The 23,097-nt window shown below is 43.4% G+C and overlaps 2 protein-coding genes across 2 annotated transcripts; one reads left to right on the forward strand and one right to left on the reverse strand.

Annotated features, from left to right (window-relative positions):
- Window positions 1–3,774: 3,774 nt before the first annotated feature.
- Window positions 3,775–19,522, reverse strand: LOC110499548 (epoxide hydrolase 1). Its single transcript, XM_090213132.1, has 9 exons — window positions 18,485–19,522; window positions 17,208–17,427; window positions 13,686–13,866; window positions 13,260–13,469; window positions 9,974–10,103; window positions 8,769–8,992; window positions 6,337–6,445; window positions 5,813–5,938; window positions 3,775–5,103 (listed from the first exon to the last, which is right to left on the reverse strand). Exons 1-9 carry the CDS (start codon window positions 18,505–18,507, stop codon window positions 4,902–4,904), a joined length of 1,425 nt encoding a protein of 474 aa, XP_090069258.1. The 5' UTR covers window positions 18,508–19,522; the 3' UTR covers window positions 3,775–4,901.
- LOC110499485 (cystatin) lies at window positions 19,120–21,939 on the forward strand. The gene is made up of 3 exons (XM_090213133.1): window positions 19,120–19,566; window positions 21,089–21,193; window positions 21,636–21,939. The coding sequence occupies exons 1-3, from the start codon at window positions 19,363–19,365 to the stop codon at window positions 21,714–21,716; spliced, it is 390 nt and encodes a 129-aa protein (XP_090069259.1). The 5' UTR covers window positions 19,120–19,362; the 3' UTR covers window positions 21,717–21,939.
- Window positions 21,940–23,097: the final 1,158 nt, after the last annotated feature.

Consider the following 23,097-nt stretch of genomic DNA (forward strand, 5'->3'; position numbering starts at 1 on the left):
CTCTATAGAAACATAGTCCCTGGACTGGGCTTAGGGTTACAGAGAGAGAGTCGTCCCTGACAGAGAGAGGGGTAGACATGTCAATCTGTTCAGTCAACACCTCTGTCTGTAGTCACAAATTGAGTGCTGATCTAGGACCAGGTACCCTCTGTCCATGTCTTTGTGACATAAAAGGTCAAACTGACTTTAGATCAGCACTCCAGTTTGGCCTTTTTGATCAGTATGAGCAGGTTTATATAGACAGGATTATATAGACTGAATTCAAACTTCACATCTCTCTAGTATAGGCTACTTATCCTAAAGAACGATAAGCAAAACGCCTCCGATAAGGGATTCAAATTCAGACAACTTTAATGTCCTCAGAGACAATTCATGTGGCAGCAGTCATTAAACAGATCACATTTTAAAATAAATAGCAAAGGATATTTAATAGCAAATAGGCAGGATTTGATCAGTACGGTGGCTGTCAATGACTTTCAGTTCATCATCACAGCTTTCTCCTAGATCAGCACTCCTACTCTGAGAAACGTTATGATCATGGCCTCCTGTCATCTCATACTATGGCTGTGGTTGGGAATCTTTTCATGGTCACTTGCTGAAGCCTTTGATAGCCATGGGGGTCCTGAAACCACACAACCCTGCCAGTCAGTGGTAAATGTTCATTACTGCAACTCTTGTGTTTTACCGGGGTGCTTGAGATACCCGGATGTGTTGTCATGTACTGAACAAGACTGGTTACTCGCATCAATGCCTCTGTCTCGTCATTTAACATTCAAACAGGGCCCAGACCTAGAGACACAAGACAGAGCACTAACGCGTCTCTTCACCCGCGTGGGGACCTTAACATCCAGGTTAGGTCGGAACCACCCCACAGTCCCTATGGGCCAGATCCATGGCCCTGTGCCGGACAGGTTTAGCGTCAGACAAGTCAAGTTCCCTTGTTGTATTCGGCCACGGCGAGCAAAGGAACGACGATCTTCCAATTCATGAGGATTTTTACCGTCTGATATCGGTCTTTAGTGCAACTCTGATCGTATCAAGTAACGTTAGAAATTTGCGCTAATTGGGACGAAGCATCGTCTGGATATGTGTGCAACAAAAGTTAACCATTCACCTTCTGCTACCATTTCTGTCAAACCATTTAATGCATACAGTTTAGAGTGGCATGCCCCGTTTTATTTGCTTGTGAAATGAGCTATGAAATGCTATGAGCCCTTGAAGTAGTAGTTCCCCTTGCACTGCAAGGGCCGCGGCTTTTGTGGAGCGATGGGTAACGATGCTTCGAGGGTAACTGTTGTTGATATGTGCAGAGGGTCCCTGGTTCGGTCTAAAGTTATACTGTTACACTTGGTTGTAGGCTCCAGCTATATAACTCATAATGGAAATATATTATTAAATGAGAGCCTGCGCAGCAATGGATTTCTTAAAAAACAATTTATCTTTTATATAAGTGACGCTAAACTAAATGGGACTAGGCTTTATTGTCTTTAGGGAAGATTGGCTATTTATACATTCTAGCATTAAGCCTACTGTGAGACCACAGTTAGAAGTTACCAGTGTCTTTGACATTAGACAGTGGTTACTTACAAGCTAGGCCTGGCAAGGCGTGTCAAACTCATTCCACTGAGGGCCGAGTGACAGCGGGTTTTTGGTTTTTCTTTCAATTAAGACCTAGATAACCTGGTAAGGGTAGTTCCTTACGAGTTAGTGACCTTAATTCATCAATCAAGAACAAGGGTAGAAAACCCACAGACACTCTGCCCTCCTTGGAATGAGTTTTACATGGGGCTAGGCTTTATTCGTGATTTGACTTATGTGCTTGTTATTTAGCCTATGGTGACTGGCCTCAAGTTATTGATGATAGAAACCTGAGAAATGGAATTAAAATTAAGAATTAAGAAGAGTATCTTATCATCGTAGTTATAATGTCAATAGTCGAGTGAAATTGTGCTTTCACGACAACTGGCAACTCGGGAGGGGAAAGAGGTCAAATCAAGACGTCAGTGATCGGATTTTCAAGTAAGAAAGTCTGAACTCTAGAAAGGTGCGCAGTGTCCCGATTTCCAAGTTGGATCACCGTTCAAAAAGATTTTCCCAGCCGGAGCTCATTTTCCCCGAGTTCCCAGTTGACGTGAAAGCAAAGTAGTCGGAGATTTCCAGGTTCAGCTGATTTGAACGCGGCAAACGTCCTGACTTCGGTCAATGATGGACAGACAGGAATGCACTTTGGAACTGCAGGACTCTTGAGTAACCATGCAGACAATTGACGTTCTGAAGTGAGTACTTCTTTATGTGGATAAGTAGGGCGTATTTAATCAAACCATTGCGTAAGAGTATATTCATCGTCTAAGGTCAAGGGAACGCAGACAGCCGGCCCACGAGAAAAAAAAATATATATATATATTTTACCCCTTTTTTCGGACTCGGGAGAGGCGGAGGTCGAGAACCTGTCCTCCGAAACATGACCCAGCAAAGCTGCACTGCTTCTTACCACAGTGTCCGCTTAACCCGGAAGCCAGCTAAAGTGTCAGAGGAAACTCCGTACACCGGGAGACCATGTCCGTGCACATGCGCCCGGCCCGCCACAGGAGTCGCTAGAGTGCGATGGGACAAGAACATCCCGGCCGGGCAAACCCTCCCTTAACCTGGACGACGCTGGGCCAATTGTGCGCATCCTCATCGGTCTCGCGGTCGCTGCCAGCTCCGGTACAGCCTGGGGATCAAACCCGGATCTGTAGTAATGCCTCTAGCATGGCGATGCAGTGCCTTCAACCGCTGCGACACTCGGGAGGCCCCCACAAATGGATTTGAACAAACAATTGTTTCCCCCCCACCAAGCTACCAGAGACGCGCTGCAGTTCGCCGTGGCCGAATACAACAAGGGAACTTGACTTGTCTGACGCTAAACCTGTCCGGCACAGGGCCATGGATCTGGCCCATAGGGACTGTGGGGTGGTTCCGACCCAAACTGGATGTTAAGGGCCCCACGCGGGTGAAGAGACACGTTAGTGCTCTGTCTCGTGTCTCTAGGCCTAAGCCCTCTCTGGGAGGAGGGCAGACTGACTGGCAGGGTTGTGTGGTTTCAGGACCCCCATGGCTATCAAAGGCTTCAGCAAGTGACAATGAAAGGATTCCCAACCACAGCCATAGTATGAGATGACAGGAGGCCATGATCATAACGTTTCTCAGAGTAGGAGTGCTGATCTAGGAGAAAGCTGTGATGATGAACTGAAAGTCATTGACAGCCACCATACTGATCAAATCCTGCCTATTTGCTATTAAATATCCTTTGCTATTTATTTTAAAATGTGATCTGTTTAATGACTGCTGCCACATGAATTGTCTCTGAGGACATTAAAGTTGTCTGAATTTGAATCCCTTATCGGAGGCGTTTTGCTTATCGTTCTTTAGGATAAGTAGCCTATACTAGAGATGTGAAGTTTGAATTCAGTCTATATAAACCTGTCTATATAAACCTGCTCATACTGATCGAAAAGGCCAAACTGGAGTGCTGATCTAAAGTCAGTTTGACCTTTTATGTCACAAAGACATGGACAGAGGGTACCTGGTCCTAGATCAGCACTCAATTTGTGACTACAGACAGCGGCGTTGACTGAACAGATTGACATGTCTACCCCTCTCTCTGTCAGGGACGACTCTCTCTCTGTAACCCTAAGCCCAGTCCAGGGACTATGTTTCTATAGAGGTTCATATGAATGACTGGCATCACCTCTACATTATGACTGAAATGAATGTTGTCTGGTGTAGCTTGGGTATGTGCTGTAATGAAAGCAAAAAAAGTTAATTTTAATTATACACATTTTGCAGCATACAAAGGTTTAAATTTTGTGTTCAACATTGTGAGTTATTGACTTGATGTTAATTTAATTTGTTTATTTGGATCCTCATTAGCTGACCCCTTAGTGACTGCTGGTCTTCCTGGGGTCCACAGAAAATTAATCATGGTTTCTGGGACATAGATTAGGCTTAATCTAGACCTAGACTAAAAACCATGCTCAATGGAACACTACCATTGAAATATATTTTTAGTCCAGGACTAAACTTAAGATGTGTCCAGGTCACTCCTGGGAACCAGCCCCACAAATATTAGACACTACAGCACATGTAAAACTCCTTCCTCTCCTTCCTTGATTAAAGGTCACTAATTAGTACACAGAACTCCTCTCAACTGGTTTTCTAAGTCTTAATTGAAAGGAAAACCCACAGACACTTGGCCCTCTGTGGACTGAGTTTGACATCCCTGCCTTACAGGGTCGTCACAATAGACATGATTACAGCAGTAGTATAGTATACTATACTATAGCAGCACAGCAGTAGTATAGTATACTATACTATAGCAGCACAGCAGTAGTATAGTAGACTAGCAGTGCAGCAGTAGTATAGTATGCTATAGCAGTACAGCAGTAGTATAGTAGACTATAGCAGTAGTATAGTATACTATAGTAGTAGTATAGTAGACTATAGCAGTATTTCATTATTGCAATAAGAGAAGAACAGACATCTGTGATTTTAGGCTGCTTTCACACAGTTGTTGTGCAATCTGGAAGACATTTGTTATCTGAATTTCAAGACATCTGTATTGAAGTGCTGATCATTTCATTATTACAGTATAGGTCCATTATGTTGACTGTATAGCCTTAATATTACACCAACACAATCACTGAGCATGATCATATTGCAGTGTTAACATCACTGATAGACCAAGTATTTACCTGATAATCAGACAGTGCTTCTGATTTTATATCTTAGATTAACATTTAAATGTTTTTAGTACAAAGCTACAATTCCAAGCTGTAGTGTTATTATGTTCTGCAGTCCTGCTGGTTTTTCTTCCAGGCACTTGGAAGGAGTGGAGAGTCGACGTCTTGTATCCATCAACTCTACAACTTCTCCACCTTCTTCACAAACTGCAGCAGGTCGTCAGCCAGGAGCTGTGGCTCCTCGAAGGCAGCGAAGTGGCCTCCTCGGGGCATGTAAGAGTAGGAGTAGATGTTCCTGAACCTGTCCCTGGCCCACGACTGGGGCACGTGCCTTACCTCGTTGGGGAACGCAGCCAGGCCTGTAGGAACATACACCCCCGTACTGAGGACACGAGAGACAGGTTAACAAACACCACATTTACATTTTTAGTCATAAGACAGTTGTCTCACAATCATTGCATTTAACTAAAGTACTTTGAAAACAACCACATAGAACATCTCATTATTGGGAGCCTGTTATCATAACACAAAACAAGAATGATCATGTGTTCAAGTCCTGCAAGGATCACAGAAAACTACAACATGTACTATACGTCCCTTGGCATGTATTATTAAATAGTGTCTTATTGTTTTTTTAGGAACAGCCCATGTCATATTAAACTGGACAGACCCTGTAGGAACAGCCCGTGTCATATTAAACTGCCCTGTAGGAACAGCCCGTGTCATATTAAACTGCCCTGTAGGAACAGCCCGTGTCATATTAAATGGACAGGCCCTGTAGGAACAGCCCGTGTCATATTAAACTGGACAGGCCCTGTAGGAACAGCCAGTGTCATATTAAATGGACAGACCCTGTAGGAACAGCCCATGTCATTAAATGGACAGACCCTGTAGGAACAGCCCATGTCATTAAATGAACAGACCCTGTAGGAACAGCCCATGTCATTAAATGAACAGGCCCTGTAGGAACAGCCCAGGTCATATTAAATGGACAGACCCTGTAGGAACAGCCTGTGTCATCAAATGGACAGACCCTGTAGGAACAGCCCGTGCCATACTGGAGAACCCTGCCACCACACATACAAACTCACTGATTATCCAGTCTGTTGTCAATGTTGGTCTTTAAGTTCTCCTTGTAGAACCTCATGGAGGACACGATGGAGCCGGTGGTCCAGTAGATCATGATGTTGGTCAGCAGGTCGTCCAGGGTGAACTTCCTAAAAGACAGGAACCAGGCTCTCTCAATGAACCAATCAACAGCCCTGGGTTTTATTCATTCTCCAATAAGAAACACTTTTCCAGTTGCAAAATATTTTGCTATTGTTTGCACTAATAAATACAACCCAGGAAGTCCCTGTTTCAGTTTTTCCCGTTTGCTGTCATGTGAATAGGACTGTGAATGGATGCTATCAAGGCAACATGTGCATGCAAATAGAATAGGTTCATTGTTTTGCTGGGACAAAACAAGTTGTATTGAATGTTTCCCCTACAGTTTTGGCAGATCTGACCATTATTTGATTTAGAGTAATTGATGGGACAGCAATACATTTACCCCCTAAAGTATATATTTATCCGCTCACAACCCAAAGTAAACAGGCTGAACTGTAGCTTCTACCTCTCCAGTCCCCCATCTTCCAAGTCCCTGTTGTTGAAGTCAGTCCAGGTGGAGAACTTCTCCAGTATGTAAGCAGCCAGGCCTACTGGAGAGTCATTCACTCCACATCCTGCAGGGGGAGACATTTCACAATATGATTAGTACGACTACCACAGCTAAACGATCAGAGGTCTGTGTGTCCTTGCATTTATTTATTTTACCAGGGAGTCATACTGAAACCATAGTCTCTTTTACAGCCTTGAAATACATACAATACACACAAAATACAAACCCCAAAAGAAATAAAAACAATAATAAAAAACACATTCATCTGTAATAAAGTCATCAATCAGCTTTCTGAATCGCCCTTGAGGCACCTAAACATAAAATGTAAGAACATTTTGAAAATAGACCTTATTTGTGGAACAAAGGCTGCATGAGAGGACCAGCTGTTCCAGATGACTGTGTGATCACGCTCTCCGTAGCCGATGTGAGTAGACCATTAAAAACAGGTCAACATTCACAAGGCCACAGGGCCATACGGATTACCAGGACGTGTACTCCGAGCATGCGCTGACCAAGTGTCTAACCTGACATTTTCAACCTCTCCCTGACAGAGTCTGTAATACCTACACGTTTCAAGCAGATTACCATAGTCCCTGTGCCCAAGAACGGCCAAGGTAACCTGCATAAATTACTAATGGTCTGTAGCCATGAAGTGCTTTGAAAGGCTGTTCATGGCTCACATCAGCACCATCAATCTTTTCAGTCTCCTGAGGGGAATGGGTGTTGTCGTGTCCTCTTCACGACTGTCTTGGACCATGGTAGTTTGAAGCTCTCAACCTGCTCCACTACAGCCCCGTCGATGAGAATGGGGGAGTGCTCGGCCCTCCTTTTCCTGTAGCCACGATTATCTCCGTCGCCTTGATCACATTGACGGAGAGGTTGTTATCTGACCTCCCTATAGACTGTCATCGTTGTCAGTGATCAGGCCTGCCGCTGTTGTGTCATTAGCAAACTTGATGATGGCCATGCAGTCATGGGTGAACAGGGAGTACAGGAGGGGACTGACATGCACCCCTGAGGGGCCCCCGTCTTCAGGATCAGCGTGGGAGATGTATTGTTGCTTATCCTTACCACCTGGGGGCGGCCCATCAGGAAGTCTAGGATCCAGTTGCAGAGGGAGCCGTTTAGTCCCAGGGACCTTAGCTTAGTGATATGCTTTGAGGGCACTATGGTGCTGAGCTGTAGTCAATGAATAGCATTCTCACATAGGTGATCCTTTTGTCCAGATAGGAAAGTGCAGTGTGGAGTGCAATTAAGACGCCGTCATCTGTGGATCTGTGTCTAGGATTTCTGGGATAATGGTGTTGATGTGAGCCATGACCAGCCTTTCAAAGCACTTCATGGCTACAGACTTGAGTGCTACGGATCGTTAGTTATTTAGGCAGGTTACCTTGGTGTCTTGGACACAGGGACTATGGTGGTCTGCTTGAAACCTGTTGGTATTACAGACTCGGTCAGGGACAGGTTAAAAATGTCAGCGCATACTCGGAGTACACGTCCTGATATGTTGACCTGTTTAAAGGGCTTACCCACATCGGCTACTGATAGCGTGATCACAGTCACCCGGAACAGCTAGTGCTCTCATGCATGCTTCAGCGTTGCTTGCCTCGACGCGTGCATAGAAGTCATTATGTTTGCCTGGGAGGCTCGTGTCACGGGGCAACTCGCGGCTGCGCTTCTCTTTCCAGTCCATAATAGTTTGCAAGCCCTTCCACATAGCGGTGTAGTAGAACATTGAGGGCTGTCAAGTCATTTTTTAACCCGTTACATGCAGCCTAGTCTAGGACAATTGAGGAAAGCCTCTGAATTAGCAGTGAGTGATCAACAGTATCAAAAGCCTTTGACATGTCAATGAAGAGAGCAGCACAATGTTGCCTTTCATCCATAAAGTTAACCACATTTATAACTAGGCATGCAGCATGCAGAGTGCTATGACCTGGTCTAAACCAACTTATTTAAATGTAGATTACATTTCAAAGACAAAAGATCTTAGCTGAGATTTAATCAAGGATTCCAATACTTTAGCTAGGCAAGAAAGTTTAGAAATAGGCCAATAATGATTTAGGGCACAATGGTCACCACCTTCGAAGGTTGGAGTACATGGGCCGTCTTCCAAACCTTGGTGCCAGTACCAGATATAAATCATCAAGTTAAAAATATGGGTTAATGATTCAGCAATCAGGGGGACAGAGAGCTGCAGCAAGTCTGGATCAAGCATATCACCAGGTGTGTGTGGTGGTGTGACGAGTACTACAGACCGATGGTAAAAACTGACCAACAAAGCAGTCCATTCAGTCTCATGCTCAAACAACAAGCCTGGGAGTTGTGAATCATCAAAACGCCAGGTGAAATATCAGGTAAAAAAAGTTGTGTGATGACATTCTCACCTGCGGAGTCTGGCTTGGTGCCCTGGATGTGCAGGTAGCCCGTCTCTCTGATGATCTCATAGATGTTCTTTTCCATGAAACCTACTGAACCAAACAACCTCCTGACATCCTCCCGGGTGAACCCAACCAGCCATGGCAGGTAGCGGCCAATCAGGATTGAAAACAGGACACCGAACCCCCTCATGTTGTTAGTTAACATGTTGAGGTGGAGACCCTTTACACACCTACACAGTAGCACAGGAAGAGAAGATATAACATGTGGTCATCCAACAGAGAAATCTTTCTGCTTGATGGTTACAGTGTTGATGTTCTGAAGACATTTTATTCTGTGTACACTAAAATGTCCCCGTGACCTAGCGTTTCCCAAACTCAGTCCTGGGGACCACAAGGGGTACACGTTGTGTTCTTCTTTGCTCTAGCACTACACAGTGAATTCAAATACTCAATCTCGATAAGTTAAATCAGCTGTGTAGTGCTGTACAGCAAACACCCAAATATGCACACCTTGGAGTCCCCAGGAGCGAGATTGGGATATGCCACCCTAACCCTTCGATATTTGCAAATGTGAAGGGTCTGGATAGGTAGAATAAGTATAGTGGTGGAGCTGTGTATCTGAATGGTCTGGATAGGTAGAATCAGTATAGTGGTGGAGCTGTGTATCTGAAGGGCCTAGATAGGTAGAATCAGTATAGTGGTGGAGCTGTGAATCCGAAGGGTCTGGATAGGTAGAATCAGTATAGTGGTGGAGCTGTGTATCTGAAGGGTCTGGATAGGTAGAATCAGTATAGTGGAGGTGCTGTGTATCTGAAGGGTCTGGATAGGTAGAATCAGTATAGTGGTGGAGCTGTGTATCTGAAGGGTCTGGATAGGTAGAATCAGTATAGTGGAGGTGCTGTGTATCTGAAGGGCCTAGATAGGTAGAATCAGTATAGTGGTGGAGCTGTGTATCTGAAGGGTCTGGATAGGTAGAATCAGTATAGAGGAGGAGCTGTGTATCTGAAGGGTCTGGATAGGTAGAATCAGTATAGTGGAGGTGCTTCCACCATATTGTTCCCACAAAACAGATCAACACGTTTGTCCCCCTCGTGGATTAGACACTGCTGGCAACTCACTCCAGCCAATGGTTACATCAATTATATGCTTTAAAATCCATGAAGGGGAATGTGCAAGTGCACTTATCTAGAAAAGAGGAGAATTGTTCTTACTCTGGCTTCATCTGGGCCATGTTAGTAGTGATGATTGCGCCCCAGTCTCCTCCCTGCAGATAATAGTCTGAGAAACCCAGACGCTCCATCAGCTTGTGGAAGACCCTCGCTGCAGCCAGAGTGTCAAACCCTGCAGGGAGGGACACCACAGAAGAAGAGCAGATACATTAGTATGACACCACAGAAGACTATAGCCCTTAGTAACTCATCTATCTATTCCTAGTATAGTGAACTAATAGTAACTTTACTAAATAGGGCTGGGTTAAAAAGCCAAAAAGATGAATTACCACAATCAGAAAATAACAAACTAAACCTTGAATCTCCTTGTTTGATTAATAAAGTTAAAAAAATACAGAGAAAAACAGTATTAGTGGGATATTTATTGCTATTCTAGGTTCTACAACTCCTCCAGCCTGTCATGATGGGGTTACTGTAACCTAACCCTGTATTACTGTGGCGTGGAGTTGATAGAACCAGATAGAGATACATAATAAGTCACTTAGCAGAATATATGGAAATGTCCAGCTCAAATTCTTGCAACAAACAATGTGACAGAACTTGTTTTGCCGTTTGCAAAAAAATGGTCTATGCCATCACAGTTCTTTAGAATTGGGGTGTCAAACATACAGCCCCAGTCCAATCAGTCCAGAGAAGTGGGGGGGGGACAAACTCCATATACTTTAAAATGACTAAAACCAAATCACAACTGTGTAGAAATGATCATGGACCTACACTGAACAAAAACATAAAAACACAAAATTCAAGAATTTAAGATTTTACTGAGTTACAGTTCATGAAAGGGAAATCAGTTAGTTTAAATAAAGTCACTAAGCCCCACTATATGGAATTCACACGGCTGGGAACACATATATGCATATGTTGGTCGCGTATACCTTTAAAAATATATACAAAAGTCTCTCTCTCATAAATGATGCATTATGGTTGAACCAAAAGTAAGTTCATTCACTGTCGTTCAGCACCTCTAAACTAAGTATTTCACTTGGTGTGTGCCAACTCATGCTTATGTATGTAGGGACACATCTCCTTCAAAGGGGGGGGGGGGGGGGACACTCTTGACCAAACTGCTACAGACCGATATCTATAGGTCTTCGAAAGCCAAGTCAACAAACAGATTACCGACCATTTCGAATCTCACCATACCCTCTCTGCTATGCAATCTGGTTTCAGAGCTGGTCATGGGTGCATCTCATCCACGCTCAAGGTCCTAAACGATATCTTAACCGCGATTGATAAGAAACATTACTGTGCAGCCGTATTCATTGAACTGGCCAAGGCTTTCGACTCTGTCAATCACCACATCCTCATCGGCAGACTCGACAGCCTTGGTTTCTCAAATGATTGCCTCGCCTGGTTCATAAACTACTTCTCTGATAGAGTACAGTGTGTCAAATCGCAGGGCATGTTATCCGGACCTCTGGCAGTCTATGGGGGTGCCACAGGGTTCAATTATTGGACCGACTCTCTTCTCTGTATACATCAATGATGTCGCTCTTGCTGCTGCTGAGTCTCTGATCCACCTCTATGCAGACGACACCATTCTGTATACTTCTGGCCCCTCCTTGGACACTGTTAACAACCCTCCAGGCAAGCTATCTTGGCCAGGTCGCAATTGTAAATGGGAACTTGTTCTCAACTTGCCTACCTGGTTGAATAAAAGGTGAAATACAAAAAATAAAATAAAATTTAAAAAAAGAGTTGATCAGGCTGTTGATTGTGGAATGTTGTCCAACTCCTCTTCAAAGTACTGGATATTGGTGGCAACTGGAACATGCTGTTGTACAAGTCAACCCAGAGCATCCCAAACATGCTCAATGGGTGATAGGTCTGGTGAGTATGCAGGCCATGGAAGAACTGGGACATTTTCAGCTTCCAGAAATTGCGTATAGATCCTTGAGACATGGGGCCGTGCATTATCATACTGAAACATGTGGTGATGGTGGAGGAGGAATGGCACGACAATGGGCTTCAGGATCTCATCACGCTATCAATTAAATTCAAGGATGCTTTATTGGCATGGGAAACTTATGTTAACATTGTCAAAGCAAGTGAAGTAGATAATATACCAAAGTGAAATAAACAAAAATGAACAGTAAACATTACACTCATCTCTGGTATCTCTGTGTACTCAAACTGCATTGAACAAAAATGCAATGTTGTCCGCAGCTCATGACTGACCATACCCCCACCATGGGGTATTCTGTTCACAACGTTGACATTAGCAGACCGCTCGCCAACACGACACCACGCACGCTGTCTGCCATCTGCCCGGAACAGTTGAAACCTGGATTCATCCATTTAGAGCACACTTCTCCAGCGTGCCAGTGGCCATCGAAGATGAGCATTTGCTCTCTGAAGTCAGTTACGACGCCGAACTGCAGTCAGGTCAAGACCCTGGGGAGGACGACAGGCACGTAGATGAGCTTCCTGAGACGTTTCTGACAGTTTGTGCAGAAATTCTTCGGTTGTGTAAACCCACAGTTTATTCAGCTGTCTGGGTGGCTGGTCTCAGACCATCCCGCAGGTGACAAAGCCGGTTGTGGAGGTCCTGGGCTGGCACAGTAACAGGTGGTCTGTGGTTGTGAGGCAGGTTGGATGTACTGCCAGATTCTCTAAAAACAATGTTGGAGGCAGCTTATGGTAGAGAAATTAACATTAAATTCTCTGGCAACAGCTCTGGTGGCCATTCCTGGTTGACAATCCTGCAGTCAACATGCAAATTACACACGCCCTCACATCTTGAGGCATCTGTGTCATTGTGTTGTGTGACAATACTGTACATTTTAGAGTGGCCTTCTATTGTCCTCAGAACAAGGTGCACCTGTGTAATGATCATGCTGTTTAATCAGTAAGTTGATATGCCACAGGGATGTAAACTAATTTGTGGACAACATTCAGACATAAGCTTTTTGTGCGTATGGAAAATGTCTGGGTTATTTAAGTTCAGCTCATGAAACATGGGACCAACCCTTTGCATGTTGCATTCAGATTTTTGTTCAGTGTACATTTGTACAGTTTCTTGACTGTGTCCAGCTCGCTAATATTCACCTAAATGAAAGCTAGGATGTCAGTTATTGACGGCGAGTATATATATATATATATATATATATATATATATATATATATATATATATATATATATAAATATTCAACAACTTTTCAGTGCAGCCGTTTGGACCTCGTCGAAGACCGAATGCGGCCCCTGCGGCAGAATGAGTTAGACACCCCTGCTTTAAAGAATGCTTATGCCCCATAAGCGAGTCCTCACCTTGCTTATGAGGGGCCTCGGAGAAGCCATATCCTGGGATGGAGGGGCAGATGACTTCGAAAGCCAGACTGTCCAGCGAGTCAGTAAGTAAGGGCAGGATCCTATAGAACTCATAGACAGAGCCAGGCCAGCCATGCACCAGCATTAGAGGCAACACCCTCTGGCCCTCACGGTGAGGTGGACGCACATGGATAAAGTGTACATCCAATCCTGAAGGAAGAGGAGTCAGGGGTTAGAGGACGGGGAGCAGAGGGTAAAACATTGGGGTAACTTGTTATAAGCATGTATGAGCCTTTTATAAATGCCTTATTCTTTATATCAACATTTAAACTGACTTTAATGATTATGTCTGACAAATACCACACAGAGTGAGAGACAGAAACTGCCACTATAAAGATCATGATGTGATCATCAAGGCCTACTAACCCTCGATATTGGTTTTGAATTGAGGATACTTGTTGAGTATTGCAATCTGCTTCTTCCAGTTAAATTGATGCCTCCAGTGGGAGACCACCTTCTTCAGGTAGGTAGAGTTGAAGCCGTACTGGAAGCCTGTGTCCTTCAGTGGTTCAGTGTACCGGGTCCTGTCAATACGGTCATACAAGTCCTGTAGAGGACGATGATGATGGAGGAGGAGGAAGACCTGTGTTAGGCCTGTTGTGGTCACAAAGTTACATGTTCCCTTGATTTTCACATGAAATTAAAAGATATTCAACCATAACTCACTGGGCACACCACGTCATTGCAACATGGATAATATTTAGTTGAGACGATCAATGAGATTACAACCTATACTCCCCCACTCAAAAAGATAAAAGTTAATTGAATTTCCAATGTGTTTTCACTACACTTTCAACCATATAAAAGTACAACCAAATTCCAATGGAAAAACAAATGTCTGATTTTGGGTTTAATTGTTAGTGAAATGTATATTACTGCAAATGGGGAAGACAATGTCAGATATTTAGTTTATTCAGACAACAGATTAATGTATTATCACTGTGCTTCATCTGACAGCAGAACCAAGTGATTGCAGTTGAGGATCACTGTTCTACATGCTCCCTGTCCAGCAGGGGGTACTGTTGCATCAAGGCCCAGCCAAACTGACTACAAAACAACATCTATCTGCTGGCCATGACACTATCAAATGGCTAACAAATACTGTTCTCCCTCCCCCACAGACTATCCACACGGACTCTGTCCATCCACACGGACTCTGCCCATCCACACGGACTCTGCCCATCCACACGGACTCTGCCCATCCACACGGACTCTGCCCATCCACACGGACTCGGTCCATCCACACGGACTCTACCCATCCACACGGACTCTACCCGCTAAGACAATATACGCTGCTTCTTAAATTATCATTGATGAAATGTATGTCTGTTGAACGGCTGTTGATTATTGATTGCCACGACCATCTATTGATCCTGCTACTGGTCACTATTCCTCCTGTTTACATGTATATATTAGTATCTATTCCTCCTATTTACATGTATATATTAGTATCTATTGATCCTGTTTACATGTATATATACACACACACACGTCTCTATTGATCCTGCTACTGATCACTATTCCTCCTGTTTACATGTACAGTGCCTTGCGAAAGTATTCGGCCCCCTTGAACTTTGCGACCTTTTGCCACATTTCAGGCTTCAAACATAAAGGTATAAAACCATATTTTTTTTTGTGAAGAATCAACAACAAGTGGGACACAATCATGAAGTGGAACGACATTTATTGGATATTTCAAACTTTTTTAACAAATCAAAAACTGAAATATTGGGCGTGCAAAAATATTCAGCCCCTTTACTTTCAGTGCAGCAAACTCTCTCCAGAAGTTCAGTGAGGATCTCTGAATGATCCAATGTTGACCTAAATGACTAATGATGATAAATACAATCCACCTGTGTGTAATCAAGTCTCCGTATAAATGCACCTGCACTGTGATAGTCTCAGAGGTCCGTTAAAAGCGCAGAGAGCATCATGAAGAACAAGGAACACACCAGGCAGGTCCGAGATACTGTTGTGAAGAAGTTTAAAGCCGGATTTGGATACAAAAAGATTTCCCAAGCTTTAAACATCCCAAGGAGCACTGTGCAAGCGATAATATTGAAATGGAAGGAGTATCAGACCACTGCAAATCTACCAAGACCTGGCCGTCCCTCTAAACTTTCAGCTCATACAAGGAGAAGACTGATCAGAGATGCAGCCAAGAGGCCCATTATCACTCTGGATGAACTGCAGAGATCTACAGCTGAGGTGGGAGACTCTGTCCATAGGACAACAATCAGTCATATATTGCACAAATCTGGCCTTTATGGAAGAGTGGCAAGAAGAAAGACATTTCTTAAAGATATCCATAAAAAGTGTCGGTTAAAGTTTACCACAAGCCACCTGGGAGACACACCAAACATGTGGAAGAAGGTGCTCTGGTCAGATGAAACCAAAATTGAACTTCTTGGCAACAATGGAAAACGTTATGTTTGGCGTAAAAGCAACACAGCTGAACACACCATCCCCACTGTCAAACATGGTGGTGGCAGCATCATGGTTTGGGCCTGCTTTTCTTCAGCAGGGACAGGGAAGATGGTTAAAATTGATGGGAAGATGGATGGAGCCAAATACAGGACCATTCTGGAAGAAAACCTGATGGAGTCTGTAAAAGACCTGAGACTGGGATGGAGATTTGTCTTCCAACAAGACAATGATCCAAAACATAAAGCAAAATCTACAATGGAATGGTTCAAAAATAAAACATATCCAGGTGTTAGAATGGCCAAGTCAAAGTCCAGACCTGAATCCAATCGAGAATCTGTGGAAAGAACTGAAAACTGCTGTTCACAAATGCTCTCCATCCAACCTCACTGAGCTCGAGCTGTTTTGCAAGGAGGAATGGGAAAAAATGTCAGTCTCTCGATGTGCAAAACTGATAGAGACATACCCCAAGCGACTTACAGCTGTAATCGCAGCAAAAGGTGGCGCTACAAAGTACTAACTTAAGGGGGCTGAATAATTTTGCACGCCCAATTTTTCAGTTTTTGATTTGTTAAAAAAGTTTGAAATATCCAATAAATGTCGTTCCACTTCATGATTGTGTCCCACTTGTTGTTGATTCTTCACAAAAAAATACAGTTTTATATCTTTATGTTTGAAGCCTGAAATGTGGCAAAAGGTCGCAAAGTTCAAGGGGGCCGAATACTTTCGCAAGGCACTGTATATATTCCTATCTATTAATCCTGTTTACATGTATATATTAGTATCTATTGATCCTGTTTACATGTATATATTAGTATCTATTGATCCTGTTTACATGTATATATTAGTATCTATTGATCCTGCTACTTGTCACTTTTACTCACTATTATTGTCTCATTGATGTTGTATGAGAGATAAAGTACAATCCCATTTCATTTGCTCTGTTACACCTTCCCTTTGGAATGACTAATAGCGACAGTGAATCTATTTCATTTTTAACTGGAGATCTCACAACAATCCTTCTCGCGATAGCACATGTGTAATAGTGTGTGATAAATATAATGGCTGGGCTTGGATAATACCCTGGATGGGATACCGAAAGGTAGCTGTAGATACATCAATTCTCCAACAGGAGGTGCTGCCCAGCCTATTGTTTTTTTCCCTACAGTTTTTATTTCCGACAGTGGATAGAAATGATGATCTGACATTGTTTTAAATATACACATTAAACCTATTTTATACAATTGCCTGTTTATTTGGTTATCAAGATGACATAATCCTGTGGTTGAAATTTCACGCTCAAACAACATTTTACTTCTTTCAAATCTAAATGTATTTTACATATAGATTCCATGTCACAATATGTTGGCAAATCAAGTTAAAACAAAGTGGATTGAACCAGTTAGTGCCCAGAAACAAGCAATTATGAACTTGATATAAAGTTTGACCCCCTTATTACCCTACCTGTATCTCTTCATCGGAAGTCTGGACCTGAAAGGGGAAAACCTTCTCATCCTCTGACTGAGGCTTCTCTCCTGCCCCCCACCACCCATCCCCTATTGGAATGCGCTTGGTCTTCGTCCCTTGATACACCCAGTAATAACAGGTCAGCAGCACCGCCACCGAAGACCCGGCCACCAAGAGCTGCTGCTGCTGGGTAGGATCCAGGCTGGAGAGGGACTGTCTGGAATACAACACACAAACAACCCGGAAAAAAAAAATAGTTAGTATCACAAACCAGGTTTCAACCATTCTATGCGCGTAAAGTACATATTAAAACAACATAACGACAGGCCTGATGAAAACATAACATTTGTAGGTAAACTTTCTAAATGTCGACAAAACACGCTAGACAAGGTGCGATATTTTTGTCTGTAAAATTAATTAAGGGAGAAATGTCAGTGGAAATGCTTTTATGCGCAAATATTGATATAATAACCATCATAATCAAAGTAAATTTGTAATCAAGTAATACCATGACGTTTGGTCCGTCCACTACTACTCGTTGGGAAAGCATGCAGTTTATTAGGCTAGAGATTCAATCAATTATGATGAACGTGCAAGGTGATGAACTTGATGCGTCGTTGCAATATATTAACTAGGGTCTCATTCTGGTAAAATTATCATCAATGCATTTCGCTCTTTTGTCCATAATAATCTCACCATGTAAGCAAATTAGTTTTTATATTGGCTACCGTTTTTTACATATGTGGTAATGGAAAATATATTTCACAACTGTTTAAATAGTGTAGATTATCATCTTAACATACTTGCTTGTAGTCAAATAAAACTGACATTAGGCGAACTATTAGAATTTTTGTACCAAGAAAATGCCGGAGCGATTTCTGCATGTGCGCCTTTAAAAACGACATGCCTCCAAACCCAGATTTCTCTATCCTAACTATGATACCAGTTTATACAAATGGGAGTTAGCATTTTGCGGTCACTCCTTCTAAACCTGAAAGGGACGATTTCTAAATGTTATGCAGTGAAAACAGCCAAATATATCCAAACTGAACATTGGTAACCAAATTGTGGGCCTGTTACAATACATCGATCACGATTTGACCAATATCCACTTTGTTTGTTGACCGTACGCCCCCAATCCGCAGTCCTTCTATCCGGACTGTCTGCGTTTCCTTGACTTCTTTAGTCTTAATCACATCTATAGGCGATGAATATACTCTTACGCAATGGTTTGATTAAATACGCCCTATTTATCCACATAAAAAAGTACTCACCTCAGAACTTCAATTGTCTGCATGGTTACTCAAGAGTCCTGCAGTTCCAAAGTGCGCTCCTGACTGAAGGTCATTGATTGAAGTCTGGACGTTTGTCGCGTTCACATCAACTGTGAACTCGGAACTCTCCGACTTCAGTGCTTTCTCGACAACAGGGATCTCGGGACAAACGAGCTCCGACTGGGAAAAATATTTTTGAACGGTGATCCAACTCGGAATTCGAATTCGGGACCTCACGCATCTTTCTAGAGCTCAGAAGTTCCGACTTGAAGATCACTGACATCATGTTTTGATCTCGTTTTATTCCTACTTCTCAGTTGTCATGAAAGCACAATTTCACTAAACTATTGACATATGTCCGCAGTGATAAGAAAATACAATTATTCATTTTAATTTCTCAGGTTTGTGTCATCAATAACTTGAGGCCATTGACATAGGCTATATAAACAAGTTCAGAAGTCAATTCACGAATATAGCCTTGCCCCATGTAAAATTCATTCTAAGGAGGGCAGAGTTTCTGCGGAGTTTTTCGCTCCACCCTTGTTCTTGATTGATGAATTATGGTCACTAATTAGTAAGGAACTCCCCTCACCTGGTTGCCAAGGTCTTAATTGGAAGAAAACCCCCAAACCCGCTGACTCTCGGCCCTCAGTGGAATGAGTTTGACACGCCTGGCCAGGCAAAAGTTCACTATCGGTGTGATGGAGGCGTTAGGTTTTTAATTGAAGTGATTAGTGGAATCAAAATCAAGCCCCACCCCTCAACAATCAGAAGTGACCTCAACACGTTTATATAAGTCGTTTTAGGCGACGATTTGTTGTGGTGTAACATTACTTGATACGAACGAGGTTGCAATAAGGACCGATATCAGACGGGAAATGAATTGGAAGATAGTCGTTCCTTTGCTCGCGGTGGCATTCATCGTGACGAGCGCCGCTGGGACACCGGGTGGCGTCGTGGACGCAGATATGACGGACCAAGCTACCAGAGACGCGCTGCAGTTCGCCGTGGCCGAATACAACAAGGCAACAAACGACCAGTATCTTTGGCAGGTGGCCAAGGTTGTCAAGGCTCAGAAACAGGTCAGTCCCTCCTTGTAAATATTTTTATCAGTTGAACGACTACAAAATGTTGGTCGTTCATTGTGTAGCGTAGTTTCCACGGTTGAAATATCGTAATATAGACCAGTGAATTTATTAACGCACTCCGAATGCGGCAGAATGGTCAATGTTTTAGTTAATGTACGACACCTGTCTAATAGGACCAGTGTCAGTAAATGTCCCAAAACCCCCAGTTTGTTGCCAGCAACAGTCATCAACGCTCTACACATGAGGGCAACCTGACCAACTCTGTTAGACAGTGGGGTCAACATTTAAAATACTACGTATGTCATTTTTGGTTGTTTTACTTTACTATTTGACTACTTTTACTCCATTTTCCCTGACACCCAAAGGTACTTGTTACATTTCAAATGCTTAGCTGGACAGAAATGGTCGAATGTTCCCATATGAAGAGATCATCCCTACTACTCTGCTCTGGCATACTCATTAATAAACACTCATGCTTAGTTCATTAATTGTTGGCGTGTGCCTCTGCCTATCCATTAATGACAAACGCAAGAATCGTGATCTCTGGTTTGCTTAATGTTAGGAACGTAACATTATTTTTATACCTTAACTAAAGTATTATTTTACTGGGTGACTAACGAGTCATTTTCTTCACTGTAACTCAAGTGTGATAATTTGGGTACTTGTTCCACTGCTTGGGCGAGTAAAATGGTCTGAGGTGTGAACTAATCTGTCTCTGGAAGTAGCTAGCAAGTTTACCAACTACAGTTCAATCGCACCGACAATCTAATTGTATTTTGGTGGTCATTTCCAATGTGTGGTTCATATTTGTATTTATTGAACGTATGCGTTTATGACTCTACATGGTAGAAAGGTAATGTAACTTTTGTTGCGCTCACATCTAAATGCTGTCGGTGTGATCGAGGCGTTAACCTGGATCCTTTACTGCTGTTGGACGGTCTGAATGCTTGGATCAACTCTGTTCACAGCAACACACTCTGTCCATGAAATTTAATCTGACCACACTGCATTTATGAGCGCCCAGACGGCGCTCTGTACGTTGCGTTAATTTAGGAATACACCATAGCTACTTTATACATGGCGTTGTTGATTAGGTCGTTGCTTGGCGTGAAAGGTATTTCTACCGCGTGCACTAAGTGCTAATGCCTGGGAAGCCAGTGTTTGGAGGATATATTGGCACCGGGGCCGGCAACCATGCCAATATCCTCAACACTGGCTTCGAGGGCATTGTCACTTTCTATACAGGTTACCAACAGTCAATTATTGATTGACATATTTTGGTAGAAGTGTTCATACTATTTCATACTTCCACCAGATGTAGTAACGTCACAAACATCAGGTTGCTACCTAAGCCGGCTGGTCGTTTGTGCTACCGGTTCGGTTGCAAGAGATGCGACTCGGTCATTGAGCTTTGTTCTGTATTCATAAATGAATTACTGCAACCGGTCCCTCATACAAGTAAGATGGGTGATTTCTATGTCCGTGGTCTGATGTGCTGACCATCCTCTGCTTACAGGTGGTAGCTGGGATGAAGTACATCTTCACAGTACAGATGGCCAGGACCCTGTGCAGGAAGGGAGGTGTGGAGAAGCACTGCGCTGTGCATCAGGACCCAGCTGTGGTAAGGACCACTAGGCTAGCCTGGTCCCAGATCTGTTTGTCACTTCAGCTCAGTGCTTCCTACACGTACAGCTTAATGGTTAATTTGTAGTTTATAACCTGTTAAACAGTGAACACATTGGTAACTACTTATAAACCGTTAGGAAATCCTACTTGTAACGTGTTACCCATTTCACTTTTTGCTCAGTTGAGTTTGTTGCAAAGGGAAGTTTCAGGTGACATTTCTATTGAATGTCTGTTGGCAGTATTTGAGGGCATCAAAACCAAGATTCATTGTGGGTACATTTTGCCTGACTACTCTACAAATAATAAATTGTTTATGATGCAAGGTAATTTGTAGCTCAGGATGTCAGATGCAATGTCCAACAAACGTTCTGTCAGGTGCTATGCTTGCTGAAGGTGTGTATGATCACACTGACTCCTGTTGCTTCCTGTTTCCTCAGACCTACCAGTGCACCTTTGTGGTGGTGAGCCGCCCCTGGCTGGGAGAGATCCAGTTGCTCGAGCAAGCCTGCGAGGAGTGAAGACTTAAATTGTCTAGTCTACCCAATTAGTATTTATTACCAGTGGTGTGTGTCTTACCTAGGCAGATCTACCTCATCTATGATCTAGTCAGAGAATCCAACTCATTGTCCTACGTATTGCATTCCCACACCAATATAGCACTTAAAATAAGAACTGCTGTGTTGATGGTTTTTAAACACTATGCAACAGTTGAACTAAATAAAACCTGTTTGGTTACATTTACATGTTTCATTTTGATGCTAGATGAAAAAATCTTAGCTGGACCCAGTTTGTGAAAAATAGTTAAATGTTGAGAAATATAACGTTCAGTCACCCGCCCAATGATTCACAGGACAGACCAATGTTAAAAAGGCTCATGCATTCAGAGGTTGTCTATCACAACCTCTAAATAGGTCAGAAGGGACTACTTCGACAAGTAAACAATGGACCTGATTGGACAGCTCAGAGCCTCTGCTCTTTTCTGTCCATAAGAAACAATTGGATTAGTGGAAGAGGCAGGCCAGGAACAAGGTACTAAAAAGGTGTTGGCTATTTGTGCAGTATTATAAACTGGGTGGTTGGTGCCCTGAACGTGATTGGTTGACAGCCATGGTGTATGTAGCTATAACTTATTACTACTGGTCGAATTACGTTGGTAGCTAGTGAGTAATCGCATTAAAGCACCTCAGATTTGTGGTATATGGCCTGACACCCTAGACCCACTCCAATTTGCTTACCGCCCAAATAGGTCCACAGACGATGCAATCTCAACCACACTGCCCTAACCCATCTGGACAAGAGGAATACCTATGTGAGAATGCTGTTCATCGACTACAGCTCGGCATTTAACACCATAGTGCCCTCCAAGCTCGAGACCCTGGGTCTCGACCCCGCCCTGTGCAACTGGGTACTGGACTTCCTGACGGGCCACCCCCAGGTGGTGAGGGTAGGCAAAAACATTTCCACCCCGCTGATCCTCAACACTGGGGCCCCACAAGGGTGCGTTCTGAGCCCTCTCCTGTACTCCCTGTTCACCCACGACTGCGTGGCCACGCACGCCTCCAACTCAATCATCAAGTTTGCGGACGACACAACAGTGGTAGGCTTGATTACCAACGACGAGACAGCCTACAGGGAGGAGGTGAGGGCCCTCGGAGTGTGGTGTCAGGAAAATAACCTCACACTCAACGTCACAACTAAGGAGATGATTGTGGACTTCAGGAAACAGCAGAGGGAACACCCCCCTATCCACATCGATGGAACAGTAGTGGAGAGGGTAGTAAGTTTAAAGTTCCTCGGCGTACAGATCACAGACAAACTGAATTGGTCCACCCACACAGACAGCATCGTGAAGAAGGCGCAGCAGAGCCTCTTCAACCTCAGGAGGCTGAAGAAATTCAG

The sequence above is a fragment of the Oncorhynchus mykiss genome, chromosome 20, assembly GCF_057628025.1.
Source record: "Oncorhynchus mykiss isolate SJ-2025 chromosome 20, ASM5762802v1, whole genome shotgun sequence".
Classification (NCBI taxonomy): Eukaryota; Metazoa; Chordata; class Actinopteri; order Salmoniformes; family Salmonidae; genus Oncorhynchus; species Oncorhynchus mykiss.